This window comes from Ambystoma mexicanum, chromosome 3q, assembly GCF_040938575.1.
Source record: "Ambystoma mexicanum isolate Mex_15411 chromosome 3q, UKY_AmexF1_1, whole genome shotgun sequence".
Taxonomy (NCBI): Eukaryota; Metazoa; Chordata; class Amphibia; order Caudata; family Ambystomatidae; genus Ambystoma; species Ambystoma mexicanum.
The window spans coordinates 1,284,107,392-1,284,119,524 of NC_090926.1; the positions used below are offsets into that span (position 1 = coordinate 1,284,107,392).

The 12,133-nt window shown below is 43.4% G+C and overlaps 1 protein-coding gene across 4 annotated transcripts in view; it reads right to left on the reverse strand.

Moving 5' to 3' along the window:
* LOC138581993 (adenylate kinase isoenzyme 1-like) overlaps positions 1-12,133 on the reverse strand; it is a 466,802-nt gene that overhangs the window by 179,782 nt on the left and 274,887 nt on the right. For all 4 annotated transcript variants that reach the window (XM_069652886.1, XM_069652889.1, XM_069652890.1 and 1 more), the window contains one exon: positions 8,475-8,674. In XM_069652886.1, coding sequence (XP_069508987.1) covers positions 8,475-8,674 — 200 coding nt within the window. The remainder of the gene's footprint in view (positions 1-8,474; positions 8,675-12,133) is intronic.

Below are 12,133 nucleotides of genomic sequence, written 5' to 3' on the forward strand. Positions count from 1 at the left end.
TGAACGCCCTCCTACTTGTGAAGGTCTGATTGATTTGGTTATTCAATTGGATTTCCGTTTGAGTGAAAGGAAGGCAGAGAGACGTCATGGTCAGAGTGATGTAAAGTCTATACTTAGAGTAGATAGACCCAAAATAGAGAGTAGACCCAAAGGGAATAATTCATCTCCAAGAATCAGAGGCCCGTTAACAGTGGAGGAAAAGACTAGGAGGAGAGATAATAATTTGTGTTTATACTGTGGAAGAGGTGGGCATTTTTTAGGAAACTGTCCTTACACTCCCAAGAAGACTTCTTCCTCAGCAGTCAAGGTACAACAGATCGCCAATACGGTGCAGACAGCGGTTCCTCATATAACCATAAATGTATCCTTATTTTTTGATTTGGAGTGTAAGGGAAATGGTCCTGTAATGATTGACTCTGGTGCGACTGGGAATTTCATGGATTGGGGTCTGGCCAAATCGTTGGGAATTCCAATTATTCTGAAGGAGGTTGTAGAGCAGGCTAGGGCTGTTGATGGTACATGTTTATCTTCTGGTCCTATTACTCATAGAACTGGTTCTTTAACTTTGGAGTTATCAGGAGGTCACAGAGAGATAATTTCATTTGAGTTAATTGATGCCCCTTTGTTGAAGATTATCTTAGGCATGCCTTGGCTTACTCTTCATAATCCCCTAATTGATTGGAGTGCTAGGACAATTGACATGCAATCCGATTTTTGTAAAGAGAATTGCTTTTCAGGAAGTCTCTTAGAGGAAGAGGTAAAACAAAGTAATTCTGTATCTAGTTTTCTGGCTGAGACTGGAATTGGAGGTCATGATGTGGGAGCTGTAGTGGGTCAACTTCCCCAGTGTTACAAAGATTTCTGGGACGTATTTGATGAGAAAGTGGCAGGAGAATTACCACCCCATAGATCCTTTGATTGTAAAATTGAACTGGAGCCAGGAACAATTTTGCCTAGTAGTAGGGTATATGCTCTTACTGAGAAAGAGAATGATTATTTAAAAGAATATTTGTCGGAAAATTTGGCCAAAGGATTTATTCGTCATTCTAAGTCACCTGCGGCCTCTCCTTTATTTTTTGTACCAAAACCGGATGGCTCGCTTAGAACTTGCATAGATTATCGAGCAGTTAATAAAGTCACTATTAAGAACCGGTATCCTCTTCCTCTCATCTCAGAAATGCTTAATCAAATACAAGGAGCAAATATTTTCTCTAAATTAGATCTGAGAGGAGCTTACCATCTTGTACATGTGCAGGAAGGGGACGAATGGAAGACAGCGTTTAAGACCAGATTTGGGCTGTTTGAATATCAAGTTATGCCATTCGGTCTATGTAATGCTCCAGCGGCTTTCCAATTTTTCATTGATGAGGTTTTTAGAGAATTCTTGGATATTTTTGTTGTCGTTTATATCGATGATATTTTGATTTTCTCTTCTGACCTAGATCAACATCAGAAACATGTGCGCTTGGTGTTACAAAAATTGCGAGAAAATCATTTGTTTGCCAAATTGGAAAAAAGTCAATTCCATACCGATTCTGTGGAGTTTTTAGGTTTTATAATTTCACCTAAGGGTTTAGAAATGAATCCTAAAAAGGTGCAAGCCGTTCTTGAATGGCCCCCTCCTACTAAGGTTAAGGAAATACAAAGTTTCTTAGGGTTTGCCAATTTTTATAGGAGATTTATAGAAGGTTTTTCTCGACTGGTTGCTCCTATAACGAGACTTTTGAAAAAAGGAGTGAAATTTGACTGGGACCTTGAAGCAGAAAAGGCTTTTCAAGAGTTAAAACAAAGATTTACTTCTAGTCCAATTCTAATTCATCCAGATCTTTCTAAACCTTTTTTGTGGAGGCGGATGCTTCAAATTTAGCGTTGGGGGCGGTGCTTTCTCAAAGGAATGAAACTACTGGTCAAATACATCCAGTTGCATTCTTTTCTAGAAAGTTTTCTGCTGCTGAAGTGAACTACACAATTGCTGATCGGGAACTGTTAGCAATAAAGTCCGCTTTTGAAGAATGGAGACATTTTCTTAAAGGAGCAAGACATACAGTAACGGTCCTTACTGATCACAGAAATTTATTGTTTTTAAAATCTGCAAGAACTTTGTCTCCACGACAACTTCGTTGGTCTTTGTTCTTTGCAGATTATGATTTCATTGTGACTTTTAAACCTGGAAGTCAGAACAAAAAAGCTGATGCGTTATCTCGCCAATTTCCTGGAAGTGAAGACAAAGAGATTATAGAACCAGAACCTATAATTGCTCCAGAACGTTTTTTGTTAGCTGGAGCCATTAAAGAAATGGATTTTTTGAATGAAGTTCGTCAAAATATGTCCTTGCAGAAGATGGAGGAGTGGGTGAGACTGGATCCAGCTAGAAAGTTGAAAGACAATCTTCCTTTTTTTGATAATAAGCTTTATGTACCTACTGATGAGTTGAGAGAAAAGGTTTTGAGAAATTGTCATGAATCCATTTTAGCAGGACATCCTGGGTTCAGAAAAACTCTGGAACTGGTTCGAAGAAATTTTTGGTGGGAAAAAATTCGCCAAGACACATTGAATTTTGTTAAAACTTGTGTAGTCTGTGCACAAGCGAAAAGTCAAGTTGGGAAGCCGCATGGTTTATTGGAGCCGTTACCTGTTCCTCCTCGTCCTTGGCACACAATTTCTATGGATTTCATAGTAGATCTCCCTCAAGATAAGGGTTGTACTACCATTCTTGTTGTGGTCGATCTTCTTACTAAAGAAGCACATTTTTTACCAATAGAGGGAGAGGTTACCGCGGAAAAACTGGCTCATAGTTTTTTGCAAGGTGTAGTTCGACTACATGGACTCCCAAGTCAAGTTATCTCTGACAGGGGATCTCAATTTATTTCAAAATTCTGGAGGGTCTTCTGTAAGAAACTTGGAGTGGAAGTTAGTTTGACTTCTGGGTATCATCCGGAAAGTAATGGACAAGTGGAGAGAGTAAATCAAGAATTGGAGAAGTTTTTAAGGTGTTATTTACAAGCTAGAGAGGAATGGGTGGATTTGGTGTGGTTGGCAGAATTCTCTTACAATAATTGTGGAAAAGATGCTACTTCTATGTCCCCTTTCTTGTTGGGTCGTGGGTTTCATCCTCGCTTTCTGAGTTTTGAGGTGTTGGAGGAGGATTCAGGGAATCCTAGAGTGGAAGATCGCTTGTTGATAATGAAAAATAACTTGGATAGAGCAAAAAAGGTTCTGGGAGAAAATAAGTTGAAATATAAGAGATATGCCGATTTGAGAAGAAAAACTGGTCCTGAATATAAGGTGGGAGACTTAGTTTGGCTTTCTACCCGATACCTGAAAATTAAGGGGAAGAATAAGTTCAGTCCAAGATTTGTAGGCCCTTTTGAGGTAGAGAAAATCATCAACCCTGTGGCAGTACGATTGAAATTACCCAAGCAGTTGAAGGTACATCCTACCTTTCATGTTAGTCTTTTAAAACCAGTTTGTTCAGGAGCTAGATTCAGAACACCACCTTCCCCTGTGATTTTGGAGGATTCATCTGAGGAATTTGTGGTTAAACAAATTTTGGATTCTAGGAAAGTGAGGGGAAGATTGCAGTATTTGATTGATTGGGAGGGATATGGACCGGAGGAACGATCTTGGGAAGATTCAGTTGATGTACATGCCCCCCGTTTAGTTGCTAAGTTTCACGCTAAATACCCACACAAGATAGGCCCAGAGACTGGGCATTAGGAGGGGGGTACTGTCAGGTTTCCTTCTCTTATTCAAGTTTCCTTTTCATTATTTATCCTTTTCAGATTAGCTTTGTGTGGGTGGGAAGTTTTCCATTATAGTTGGTTAGGCCTTAACTTGATGATTCAGAATCCTGGTTCTGACCCAAGGCAAGATGGAGCCTCACAGTGACAGCTCTGATTGGCTAGAAGACAATGCTGAACAACAATGAACATTCTAAACTGTCACTCTGTGCCTTTCATCATCAAAACCCCATCTGAGAGGACGTGTTCAGTGGCTGCTCCTGCTTTAGTATTAGGCCTGGTGGATTTTATCCTTCAGATCTCAGCAGTTGAGCGGCTACTTTCTTGGGGGTTCAGGAGAAGTCTTCAGCTGGCAGGAATTCGTTTTGGAAGATAGGAAAAGCAGGAAATCTTTGTGAATTCGCTAAGGAGATAAGTGACTTTATTTCTACTGTAAATCTGTTCATCTTAAATACAGTCTCCTTGAAAATTCGTTAAAAGTAGTGTTTCAACTAAAACAATTGAACTATCGGTGTGCGCTTGTGTTTCCAGTGCGGTGTTCCTTAGCGCGAGATTTTGACTGTAACGTGCGTATTCAAGTGAGCGCGTGCTTTCTAGCGTTTGTATTCCGAGCGCGAGCAGAGGTTGGTCTCGTGCCATTTTAAAAGCGCGTGTGTTTTATTGCGCGAGAGATCCTTTTCGCCAAAAGCTATACGCAGCGTGAAAACTACAAAGCGCGTGTGAAATACAAAGCGCGTGTGAAATATAAAGCGCGTGTGAAATACAATGCGCGTGTGATTTTTAGCGCGAGTATACAAAGCGCGTGTGAAGTATAAAGCGCGTGTGAAATACAATGCGCGTGTGATTTTTAGCGCGAGTATACAAAGCGCGTGTGAAATACAATTCGCGTGTGAAATATAAAGCGCGTGTGATTTTTATCGCGTGTGTACAAAGCGCGTATGAAATACAAAGCGCGTGTGATTTTAAGCGCGAGAATCTGTTCGTCGCGTGCCTTGTGAGTGCGCGTGTGTTTTTTCCATCGCGAGTAATTTTGCGCGTGACAATCACTTCGTTGCTTTTGAACTCAATAGCGCGGGTGTTCTTATTTCGCGTGTCTCGCAGGAGAATATTATTGCGCGTGTGGACCATTGCGCGTGTGAATTGTTGCGCGTGTGGATTTTTCGCGTGTGGATTACTTGGATCGCGCATCTTCATCCGTTTGCGCGTGTTCTTCAACCAGGAAGATTTCTATGTGAAGTTCAACGATTAATGGAAATAACCTGCGTGTGCAGTTAGCACGTTTTTTCCTCTTTCTTCAAGGATTCAAAGACTCAAGATAATTATAAATAGTTTGAAAAGTTTTGATATTACAAGAAAGAACATTTTAAAGACAATCTAATTGAACTACCAGTGCAAGTTGGAAAAAAGACAAACAAAGAACTAAAACTTCCAGTTTTGCCTAATGTAAGAAGTTGCTGGGAATTTCTAGTATCGCAAGTAAGAGAGATTTTCAGCTTCTTATCCGCTTCTCTAAGAAATTTCAAGAGAAGAACCAGGTAGGATTCTCAATTATTAGTTAAGGATTAATTACTTCCCATTCATAAGGTTAAGTAAGTGAATTAAGAAAGTGTATATGTTATTCTTTATCCTCTGCAGGTTCAGCACTGATTAGCCTTGACGCAGTCTGCCTGGTGTTGTTTTGTTGTCCCATTCCCCCTTTCCCTTTGGGGTGTAGTTTACAGAGCTGTATTGAAAACTAGTTCTGGGAAATACATCTCAGGGGGATTGTCGGGGGTTCAGCAGCTTCCGCGGATACAGGACCTCTCAGCCTGACAAGGATGAAATACTTTATCGGCTCTTCTAGGATACAAATCTGTGGCTTGGGACTTGCAGGCAACCTTGTGGCAGTCTCCCTACTCCGGCAGGAAGCAGCATGGAATATGTCCTTCTGCTCCTGGTCTGCTGTCCTCACTGGGGGAGCATTGATCTTTTCACTAATTGCACTGTTTTTTATTGGCGTGAACCACAACGGCTTTGTCTCAGGGTTTTGGGTTGGCCAGTTTGTTCGGTTTCTCCTAAAGGATCTTTATATTTGTAGTAATAAGCTTCTCTGCATTGGTTAATTATTGAATGCACGTCACCTGTTGTTGCTGCAACCACTCATTTGGGGGCAGCAAGCCTGCAGAATTCCACTCCTTCCTGCCTTTGGGCGCAAATCAGGAAGTGGGCAGACCAACCCAGTACTTTGTGGCTCGCCCCCCTAACATTTTAGAATGGGGAGTACTGCCAACTCACAAAGGAACATAATTTTCAATTAACAGCATAGGATTTCTGTGTTAGGTTTTCAATTGCTAGGATTTCTCTTCTTTATGAACAGTCAGACCAGACAGCTGGTGCGCCACAATTTACGGCTCAACATGTTGTCTGTTTCTCAGTAAACTGAGAAACGGACAACGCCCTCTAGCGCCCTCTGTGACATAGATTTCTGATTAACACAGGTTCATGGCGCTGTATCAATTGGAATATCACTTTCATGTCATAATGCCAGTCGTTGCACTGGTATTCTTGTCTGCAGCAGGTCCTGCAATTTGGTGGGCCTCATTTAGTGGTTTGTGCATTGTGACAGGGTCAGTGACATGACCTAATTAAAATGGGATGGGGACCCATCTCAGACTGGGGTGGGCGGCCTTTGATTGGGATTCCCAGGGCCAGTCCTGCCCCAGAGGAGGGCTGTGGGAGATGGGAGGCCCCAAGTTCCTCTCCCTTCTGTTTGTACCTACATGCAGCATGACACAAGTACCACTATGTCTCGCCCCAAGTCTGTACTGCATGATGCTGGCCAGTCTGTTTCTGTTTACCCTGGGAAACTACAGTCGCAAACGCCCTGGCAGTGGAAGAAGGAAGCAGCGAGAGAGCTCCCTACTGCAAAACGTCCCTTACACAATCAAGCAGTCCTAGCGACCCGCGCAACCTGAAAAGAAATGAAATGATATTTTGTTTATATTGCGCTCAACCACAAGTGTTTCAGAGCACGAAGCCTGGACTCCAACAACAGTGACACCCAACACCAGAGCTCACAGCACTCTATTAAGCAGTGCAATGCACTCACACACAAGGACAATATCATCGTATTTTAGAGGGCCGCGTAGCAGTCCTGTTATCAATCCGGCAGCTCAAACACATCGGGAAGCCTTCCCAGGAACTGGGACATTGAGATTCTTACTACAGCGGGCTGCCATTACCGAAAGCAGGCAGACATCCAACCAAAAAGGGCAGGGATTAGGGTCAGAGACTCGGTCTGGAGTAGATTCATTTGGTTTTCAATCTCATCTTCTCCACTTCTTTGCCAGAAGACTGTCCTGTTTCTCACTAATTCCCAGCATACTTGAAAATCCAGTACACAGATCTGTTTGACAAATTATTTTCAGTTCACCGTGCCGCCATCCATTAACCTAATTAGGCAACTGCAAAACAGTGAAGTGTTTTGAAGGGCATGGTATATATGCAGATTATTCACAGACGAGCCTAGCTGTGGCCTAAGGATTCCCACAGATCTGCTACTAGGGCTCAATGACTGTTTGTGCCGCAACCTCAGGAATGTACATACTGAAGACCAACCTTACATGGGAATATCTTCAGAGTCATTGGTTATTCCTGGTATAGAACTGGACATTTATGGCTCTCTGAGACCTTTTACACTGGCTGCATTCTCAAAGACTCCATCCCCACTGCTCACTGTCAGTGCTGTGAGATGGTCCTACTGTGGAATAAAGTCCCACACAAGCAAAATGCACATCATAACCTAATGTGGTGAAAGTCCTGTAGCCCCCTGTACAGGAAGCATAGGTGTGCCGTAACTACACTCTCAGACAAGGGCTGAGTGCTCTGAAGGTACACCAGGGAAAGCTCTCTGCTCTGTACTAAAATATACAGTGTCCCAACAATATCTGGCAGAGTCCCTTTCTGTTATAATGCCAGGTAGCAATAGTTCATTGATACAGTCAAACTCTGTATTCCGCACCCAAGAAAGATCTACTGCAAGTGACAAAGTAATTGTTCAAGTCACCTATGCAATTTTCCTGCAATGTAATGTACAGCCTATCATTTAATGTTTATACTGCAGTCTATCAAACTGTGACAAAGTAATTGTACATCTCACCTATGCTATTTTTCTGCAGTGTAATGTACAGCCTATCATTTAATGTTTATACTACAGTCTAGCAAACTGCCAGACAAGCCAAAGTGCAACGGGGCCATAACAATGGCTGTTATATATCACACATAATATATGCTTCATCCTCTTAATTAAGGCTAACTGCAATATTAACCCAATGCATGCTTCACATCCTCTGACGGGGCTATGAACTACATAACATAGATCCATGTACTTTGCACTCTCTACCAGGACTCTTTTTCAGAGTGTATATGTCCACAGCGGCCTATCCTCTGGCAGAGCTAATTAGCACCGATCCACATTCTTTGAGGCTCTCTCTCACTGCTAATAACCTCAGGACGCCCCTCCATGTGTTTCACCTCCTTTCTCAACATGACCGTGTGCTGTAAACCCTGGCTGAGGAATGGCAGCCATATTCAGCCCCTTTATCGGTTTCACATCTTCTCAAGGCTAACAAGCTCATACTACCATTCCTTCCCTCAAGGCCTATAACCAGATACCTCCTGTGTGTGCTTATTTGTATCCCTCTAAGGGCTCCATTGACAGACCAGACTTGATGCAACCTGGTCATGTGTACTCACCAGTGGCACAATATCCCCCCTCTGCATGATGTCCCGGATCTGCCGGCCTCTCGAGGTGGGGAAGCTGGCCTCCACTCGCAGGAGATCACCCATGCACATGTGGGTGAAGCCATATTTCGCCACAAGTCTCTCACACTGAATGTCCTTTCCAGCTCCAGGTCCACCAATTAAAAATATGATCTTCTGTGTTTTTAACTTTTCTGAAAGAAAGAAATAAGAGTCATGTAAAATGTCCCATCAACATCACTGGTGAGTATGAGCTGGTCACTCTTGCCCTAGAAAGGCTACTTCATGTCAATATGTTATGGGCGCTTCTCTTTCAGATGATTGCCCCCATGCCAGGACTAGCCTCCTTCCTTGCTCTCACCCTTGCAGTTTTTCTGCCCCTGCTTCCCATTCTGCACTTGGGCTGCTATAAACCCCGTGGTTTCATTCTCCAAAGCAGCTCCTGGACATCAATGAGTTGTGGCACCTAGGTATCCTCATGGCTACTGTTGTGAATAAGTATTTTATATGGGAACTTGCTCCGGGCTTTCAACACAAGCATCAAGGGATAAAGACTGACAAAGGGGATAAAGGGTGAACCAGACAATCCTTTATTAAAAGTTCAGTACATCAATGCACCTGTCCCAACCGCTCTACAAACTGTGCATCAGCTGCTGGTACTACTACCTCTTTACGCCCTCCCTGAAGTGATCTAAACACGTTCATTGTACACAATGCCTGCTGGGCAGCTATAGCGGCTCAGAGGGAAACTAGCTAACTGGGCTGACAGGCGGAGAGCATGGATGTGGCAAGGGTGGCTTCATCACTATGCTTTGGCCTCAATAGGAATTGACTTTTGAGACATAAACAAACTAATAAATGGCAATGATTTTACAGAGGTGCACAAGAGGGCCATGTTCTGCAATGCCCCAGGCACAGAAGGCCAGATGATCAACATGTTGACAGCTACTGATCCTGAAGGATCTGCCACTACAGATGAATACAAAGAAGCATGTACTAGGGGAGGATGCAGGTTTGACAAAAATGACATTATTCTTGACTGCCAAATATCAGGTTGCAATCCTCCCATTAACCCTCCCAGGAATTTGTCCCTGACCTGCAGGGCTTGGTAAGCACTGTCAGCCAGATAGCTGATCAGTGAATAAGACCAGCTGATAGTACATTACAGAGAAACAAAGATATAGAAAGCTTTATGCTTGAGTAGAGGCACTAGAGGCAGACATCACCATAGCTAAACATAGTGTGCAATTCACGCACTTCAGGAAAGACATGAAGACTATGGAACCAAAACGCGAGGTATGCTTGAAGTTGGCAAGCCATCAAAAATTCATGCGAAATACAGGGAAGAACCCAGCATGTGACAAGACATGAAATGAAAGAGGGAGAGTTCATCGACACACAAAAATAGAAACAGGGTATCCTAGAGGTGTGGCAGTTGCTCCTACATTGCTAACAGGAATAATCATCCAGCGACGGATGAAGAATGGAACTTTTGCTAAAAATGAACACAAGTCCACAAAGTGCAACAGAGATACAACAAGGCATGTCGCATTGGTAGACAGCAACTCTGACGTCGAAGAATTAGAAGAAAGTGAAAATCAATTGCCACTTCAATGGACAGATTGCAGGCATGCAAAGAAATACAAGATACCATACTGCATCTTCTCTTTGGAAGGTCTACAAGCAAAGCTAGCTGACAGGCTAAAGCTCAGACTACACAATTATTTCTAAACCAACATACAGAAATATGTACTCTGACAGCACAAAGAATTGATGCTGTACAGATGTAAAACAGATGTGTATGAGGCTGACAAGATAAATGCACGAGACTACAGATGGTGCCTAGTGTAATTCAATGGCCGAGTGTTAATGTGGAAACTGCAGTAAAACATGTTCCTCCTTCTTAGGATGGCAAGATGGAAGGATCTCCGCACATGAGGCTGAACCTATTTGTATTTTCTTAATGAAGAGCAGACATGATGTACAATAACGCATTTACAGATGGTGGAAGCATTCCCCGAATAGCACAAAGATGAAAACAAGTGGTGATCCAGTTTATGAGGTTGTGAGCAAAGTGGGACATAGACCATAGACCGCGCAAAAAACTATTGGATTAGTGACATACAAACGTAGCCTGAACCTGGAGGGAGGAGGGCAAGTACTGCAAATTAAAGAGGAGCACTGTCCAAATATACAAAATTAAATTACTCTTGTGGAAGTGGTGGTACCAGGTAGGCAGGATGGGAGAGGAGGGAAAGTTCCCTCTTTGGCCGGTAGGTAAAGTTTAAGCTGAACTTTGAAGATATCCATAGTCGGGCTGGCCTTGTGATGTGAAGCCGGCCCACAGCTTCACTACCCGCACTCTCTACAACCTAGCCAGATCCACTCCCAAGTGTCAAGTTACTTCTCAAGATCGCTACTCGCCTGCTCCATCTTCAGATGGAGCAGATGAGTAGGGATCACAACTGGAAGCGAGGGGAGGCCCAGAGAGTGGTGTGGGAGAGTGAGGTTGAGGGCAGAAGAGGAGTGAAGGGAACGAGATGGTGAGCAGACAGGGATACAGTCAGTCAGGTACTTAGGAGCAAGACTGTTGATAAGTTTGTAGATTAGGAAAAGTAACTTGAGAACATGCAGGGGTGAAGTCTAGGAGTACGGAAGCCAGATTGAAGTGGCTCTCGGGGGCCATTATCATCAAGGTAATCCAGTTGAAGACCGCCCACCTCAGGACGTTTGAGGAATGGAATAGGAGGGAAACTAGACAATAGTTTACTGGGGCACTTGGATCAGTAGAGGGGTTCTATAAAAGGCCTAGGACAGTCGAGAATTTAAGGCGGTAGGCAAGAGCCCAGTGGAGTGATAGAGAGAAAAAGAGAGCAAAGGAAAGTTTGCGAGAGATGAGAGGGGTTAAAGAGGCCAGAGAGATTGCAGGCTAGGAGGTAGATGAGGCTCCAAGATTTGCACCAGCATGGCAAATCATGGTGCACTTTGTTTTGAGGCACTGCCTCACAGAGATGATCCAGATCTGAGGAGAGAGCAGGAAATAGTTTTAGTCAAAGAGAGACATAAGTGCATTTTCTGCACTTATGAGCCACCCACTGACTGCACTTGTCAGTTAACTGCACTTCCCCCTTGTCCTCCCCCCCTTGGCACTTCTCCCCTTCCCTCTTCCCCGCACTTGCGCGATCTGAATTACACAAGTCCTAGTAAGATTGTTATTTTTTCCTCCCTTTGTTTCCCCAGTCTTGTCTTATCACGTCTAGAAACACTTAAGTACAGGTGTGTTCTAAATGCCAAATCATATCATATATCATATCACAGTGAAATTCAGAAAAGGCATAGTGAAAGGAAGTGGCATGAATAGGGTAGAGAGAAAGCAGGGAGAGCCTCACATCATCAAGAAAAGAAGCGCAAGAGTCCTGCTTGAATTTCCTTCTGATCATTGAAGAGGGGAGAGGAGGAGTAGAAGGTGGAGGACCAAGACGTTAAAGTGAACAGTGGATTCAGTAGAGGAAGGTCAGTGGAGAGGTCAGATGAGGAGAGCTACATAGAGAGAAAGACAATCTCAAGAGAGTTCCCACCAGAGTGGGTAGGCTGCTCACAGAGGCAGTACAGGGAGTGGTCATAAAGAAGTAAGTGAGTTTAAGTCAGGTGGC